At 48.0% G+C, this 6,000-nt stretch overlaps 1 protein-coding gene across 1 annotated transcript in view; it reads right to left on the reverse strand.

Annotated features, from left to right (window-relative positions):
- mnx2b (motor neuron and pancreas homeobox 2b) overlaps window positions 1-1,917 on the reverse strand; it is an 86,146-nt gene extending 84,229 nt beyond the window's left edge. The window contains exon 1 of the mRNA XM_072262375.1: window positions 1,449-1,917. Within this exon, the coding sequence (XP_072118476.1) occupies window positions 1,449-1,917 (469 nt within the window). The remainder of the gene's footprint in view (window positions 1-1,448) is intronic.
- Window positions 1,918-6,000: the final 4,083 nt, after the last annotated feature.

The raw sequence follows: 6,000 nt of genomic DNA on the forward strand, positions 1-6,000 counted from the left end.
TCTATTACAAACTCTCCCACCCCAAATCTCTTACCGCTTCACCCACCCGTACTAGTGGTCAGTTACAGTGGTCAATTAACGTGGTTCTATGCTTTCAGTATTACTCCACAAGAAATATTACACTATTTATTATAATTTATAGTTTTCCATGTATTTCATTACTATTACCACAAAACAATAAATTTCACGACATATGTCGGTGATATCAAACATGATTCTGATTTTGGTAAATCTTTATCAAATGCTTCATATTGGAACAACTATTCTCAACTTCTCATGAACATAGATATGGAACAGAGAACAGTGCTGCTCAGGAACGGGTCATTGGGCCCACGACTTGTGTTGAACTAATTGCACTAGTAATCAAAAGTCCAACTGAACTAACCCCTTCTGCCTATATCATTCCATTGTCACCACATTCATGTATCTGTCCAAGAGCCTCTTCAACATCTCTGTCGTATTTGCCTCCACCATCACCCCTGGCAGGGAATTTCAGGCACCCACCCACCACTCTCTGTGTCAAAAACTTGCCCCGAACATCTCCACTGAACTTACCCCCTTTCACCTTAAGTGCATGGTATTAGTCATTTAACCCAGGGGAAAAGATGCCGTCCGTCTACGCGATCTACGCCTCTCATAATCTTATAAACATCTATCAGAACACCCCCCCCACCCCAGCCTCCGCCACTTCAGCGAAACCAAGTCAAGTCTCTTGTTACCGCACCCGCCCTCTGATCTAGACAGCATCCTAGTAAACCCTTTACTGCACCCTTTCCAAAGCCTCGAAATCCTTTCATTATACTGCAGACCAAAACTGAGAGCAGCTGAACTTCCCTAAACTGCACCGAGTAGTCTTTTTAGTAAGTTTCTAAGCATTACTTTTCTAGATTGTGAGGATTTTTTTCTCTAAAAATGGGAGTTTGCGTGACACATTTGGACTACAGTCAATAAATGCGAGTTCAGGCTGGGGGAATATTTTGCCCGGGGTGTAGGAGGCATAGGAGTGACCGTATAGAGGTCTATAAAACAGTTTTTTCCCCCCAGGGTAGGGGAGTCTCAAGCTAGAGGACAGGTTTAAAGTGAGAGTGGAAAGATTTAAAGGGGCCACGTTTACATTGAACGCGCTGCCAGAGGAAGTGGTCGGGGCAGGTACAATTCGGGTCAATTTTGGCCACTGCGTCCATGCCGACCATGGTGTCAGTCTTATTTGCCCGCGTTGGCTTCCTATCTCTTTCAACCCCTCAAATGTTTGAACAAGTACGCGAACAGGTAAGGGACATGGGACCCACGCCGCGAGGCATCTTGGTCGGCACGGACGAGTTGGGCCGAAGGGCCTTTTTCTGTTCTAGGTCGACGAAAGGCTGTAATTTCACAAATATTGACACAGGTTCACCGATTGTTATGAGCTATACAAAACTGTACACTTGTTAATGAAGTCAGGTACTCACTGTTGTAGTCGGGTAGTCTAGGTATCATCATGCCGGCGGCTTGAGCCCGGAGCCAGTGATCGAGCTGGAAAGAGCCCGCGGCGGCGGCCGCCTTGAGGTGTTCGGGGTGTGGCTGAGCGAGCTGCGGGAAAGGCCCGTACGATAGAGCTGGGTGGTGGGCTCCCAATGCCGGATAGGTGTAGACGGGATGCCCGTACATGGCGGGCAAACCGGAGTGGGACAGAGAGCCAAGTGCTGCAGGTTGCAGGTTGAGTAGACCCGGCTTGGGGATGATCCCACTAGCCAGAGATACGGCGCCCACCGTTCCCCGGGGAGACGGTGTGTCGGTGCGGATACAGGAGCCCGGGCTCCCCGCTGAACTCTCGGGCATCGAGTTGGGACTCAGCACCGGAGGAGAAGAGCTCGGCACCGCCCGGGCAGGCTCTTCGGCTAACAGAGCGTCGATTCTGAAGTTCTTAGACTTCTCCATGTTCCTGGAGTGACAAGTGCAGAAATTTGGAGATCTGGGGAGGTCCCTCTCACTGTGAGAAGAGCTCTCTCTACAATTCCTGGCCGGACGACCGCGTAGGACGGCACTGCCAGCCTATTACAGAGCCACCTGTAGATCACCTCAACTCCCCTCGCAGTTTCCAGGGAACTCTCGGCAGTAACACTCACTTTAGACTCACTCTCTAAAGGATTCTCCCTAGCTTGGGGGACAGGCGAGCAAGACCTGAGTGTCCCACAATTAAAAGCGTCCCCGTTTCTAATTACCTCTTCGGATCATTTTACAGTCTATGTCACTTTCTATCCTTCCGTCTTTACGAGTTTTGGTTCCGCTCCTGTTCTCTGTCTGTCTGTCTCTCCTGTCTTTCTCTTTTGCTATCGAAGTCTTCTCTGAGCACTCGGCCCCTCCTTTTTTTTCATTTATTGTGTCTACCCTTCTATTCTTTCCTATCTTTTGTCCCCGCTTCCTCTCCACTCTTTTTCTACCTTCGCCCACGTTTTCATGTGCCGCTGTTCCTGGAATCCCCCAACTTTCCCTGTGCCCGCTGAGCCTCACTCTCACCGCATTCCTTGGCGCACGGGTCTGTATGTGTGTGTGTGTGTGTGTATATATATTTTGGTCCCACAATGGGCTGCCGGTCCCTTGGCCCACGACTGCGCCGTTAGAGTGTCCGCCTTTCTAGGCGAGGGAGGAGCACCGTCTCTGTACCCGCCCCTCTCGACACTCTTCCCCCCCGGGGACGAAGAGTCTTTTCAAATGCAGTTTCGTTAACTAACTATCCCCTTACTGCCATGAAACTCCGCCAAGAAGGGACAGAGAAAACGCTGAAAGGGTTATCGGACCCCCGAGTCACGGGGAGCGCACGAAAGCCGGGCGGAATTGTTCAGTTTGGAGCCGGTTCTGCGCTTGTGATAATGGAGGGAACTGACATTAATTTCTCGTTCCAAGTTAGGGAATATGAGCGAAGCAGAAATCAAAATTCAAAGTGAATTTATGATCAAAGTACTTGTGTGTCGCCATGAGATCCATATAATGAAAAACTACACACAGACGAAGACAAACAACCAATGTCCAAAAGGCATATTGAACAAATACAAAAACACAAACACTGTAATAATAATAATAAACAAGCACATAATACTAAGAACATGAGCCGTAGAGACTTGAAATCACGGAACGAGTTCAATGTTGAGAAATGTGAGGTTCTCTCTTGTTATCGCCCATTTCGTTCGCTCGCTCTTCATCAGGAAATAGTTGTTTAGAAGCACGTTTTCGTTTCCGATTTTCAGGGTTTCAGGAGCATTAGCAACGCTGTCCATACACTTAAAGCCATCTCTTTCTCTCTACTGTTCCAGGACAAATCACTCACTCTCAGTCACAAGTTCTCGTTCATATTAAAATTACGGTATAGATCAACCGATTCATGGCGGCGATCTTCAATAACTACGGGGCGGGGGGGTGGGTGCGGGTGGTGCGGTTTATAGCAGAGGAAATATTGCAGGTCCTTTGAGCACAGCAAGATCCCAGGGTCAATAAAGCGTCTCAGGTAGACAGAGAAGTAAAGAGAGCTTGTGGCAGATAGGCCTTAATAAATCAGACTACTACTGTGTGAGTACAGAAATTCATGCAGAAGTTGTATAAGACGCTGGCGAGGCCAAGTTTGGAGTTTTATTTGCAGCTCTGATCACCTACCTACAGAAAAGATGGCAATAAGATTAAAAGAGTGCACAGAAAATTTACAAGGATGTTGCCAGGACTTGAGGACCTGAGTTATAGGGAAAGGTTGAATAAACTAGGATTTTATTCCCTGCAGTGTAAGAAAATGAGAGGAAATTTGCCAGAGGTATACTAAATTATGAGAGTAAATGCAGGCAGGCTTTGTCCACTGAGGATTGGTGAGACCAGAACTAGAGGTCATAGGTTAAAGTTGAAAAGTGAAATATATAAGGGAAACCTGAGGGTGAACTTCTTCATTCAGAGGGTGGTGAGAGTGTGGAACAAGCTGGCAGCAGAACTGGTGGTTGTGGGTTCAATTGCAACATTTAAGAGAAGTTTGGATAAATACACCGAGGGGAGGGAAGGGGTATCGAATGCAGATGGATGGGACTAGGAAGAATAGTAGTGCACTAACTGTGTGGTAGTGTTCTATGACTCTATAACACTGGGGGAGGGGGCAGATGTGGGCTTTTGGAGAAAGACCCTTCCCCATTCACTCAGCCCCTCACTCACAGGACAGGAGAGAAAAAAGCTACAGAGCAACAAACTATCTGCTGGAAGAACTCAACAGGTCGAGCAGCTTCTTGGAGAAGGGAGATTGTGATGGGAATTTTGATGTTTCAAATCAAAAACAGCATCAGTTCCTCTGGTGGATTGTTTGTTGCTCCAGATTCCAGATTCCAGCATCTGCAGCCTCTTGTGTCTCTATGCAGAATTTTTCAATTGCCATGACCACTCAATGGCCACATTATTAGACACACCAGTACATCTGCTTGTTCATGCAGATATCTAGTCAGCTAATCACGTGGAAGCAACTCAATGCATAAAAGCATGCAGACATGGTCAAGAGGTTCACTTGTTATTCAGACCAAACATGAGAATGGGGAAGAAATGTGATCCAAGTGACTTTTTTCCATGGAGTGATTGTTGATGTCAGGTCTTGGTCTTATGGTCTTATTAGGTTCTTGATTCATCAGGACATCAAAAGTTATGGGGGGAAGGCAGGAGAATGGGGTTGAGAGGGATAATAATTCAGTCCTGATGGAAAGGCAGAGAGATTCGATGGGACCAATGGCCTAATTCTGCTCCTATGTTAAATTGTCTTATGATTTTAGATGCTGCTGATCTCCTGGGTTTGCACGTACAACATTCTCTAGAATCTACAGAGCATGATGCAAAAAACAAAACAAAAGAAGCAAAAAAAATCTAGTGAGTCGCAGCTCTGTGGGTGAAAATGCCTTGTTAATGACAATGTCATGGTCTGGTCCGTAATTCCTTATTTCAGGGTTTCTCGTTTTCCCCAGTTTCTGTTGTAGGCACATGATTCACGTTTTGGGGCTGAGACATAAATACCTCTGCAAACCAGAGATTCCCTGCCTGACTGTCTGTTCCCCTCTTTCTCTTTTCCCCCTTGTCTGACTCTCTGCCTGGATACCTCGTCTGACTCTCTGCCTGCTCACCTAGCCTGGATACCCTGCCTGTATCACTGAAGTTTTACCACCGGAGCAAGATCGGAGCCTTGTTAGGTCAAGGTAAGGAACTGCCTTTCGTTGTGTGGAGTTGTCTCTCTGTGTCCACACCTTTGCTAGGTAGGTCTGGTCGTTTGGTCCTACCTAGTGTTAGGAACTGTCTCTGTGTCCTCGCCTTCGCTAGGTGGGTCTGGCCATTTGCCACCACCTTGGGTTGGGATCCATCTCTTCATGTTCAGCATTCTGTGTATGAGTCTCTGCCCTACATCCTGTTCCCAAGGAGGGGTCCAGGCTCTGTGTTATGTGTATGAGTCCTGGCCCTACATCCTGCTCCCAAGGAGGGGTCCCAGCTCTGTGTTCTGTGCCACAGTCTCTTCTATTCCAAGGCTCCGGGCTCCCGTCTCTTCTAATCCAAGGCTCCGTGCTCCTGAAGGCCCTCGTTCAGTCCGTGCCTAGTCCAGTCCTATCCGGGTCCTGACCATGTGCCTTTACCTGTCCTTGTGTCTCGTCCTACCAAGGAGTTACTCACCCAAGCCATGTCCAGTCCTGTAGCTTCATCTTCTCATTGCCTAGTTCGGGAGTCTGAGCCGAGTCAACTCCCAAGTTCTGGGTCCTTGCCCAGTCTCTGGCTTGCGGTCCATACCCAATCCTCGAAGTACCCTAGACCAAAGACCCAAGACTCCAAGCCTGTCTCCAAGCCTCAAGCCTCAAGACCCCAAGCCTTAAACCTCAAGACCCCAAGCCTATCTCAAGCCTCAAGCCTCAAGACCCCGAGCCTGTCTCCAAAACTCAAGCCTCAAGACCCCGAGCCTGTCTCCAAGCCTCAAGCCTCAAGACACCTAGCCTGTCTACAAGCCTCAAGCCTCAAGACCCCAAGCCT

This window comes from Mobula birostris, chromosome 6 (genome assembly GCF_030028105.1).
Source record: "Mobula birostris isolate sMobBir1 chromosome 6, sMobBir1.hap1, whole genome shotgun sequence".
In the NCBI taxonomy this organism is placed as follows: domain Eukaryota; kingdom Metazoa; phylum Chordata; class Chondrichthyes; order Myliobatiformes; family Myliobatidae; genus Mobula; species Mobula birostris.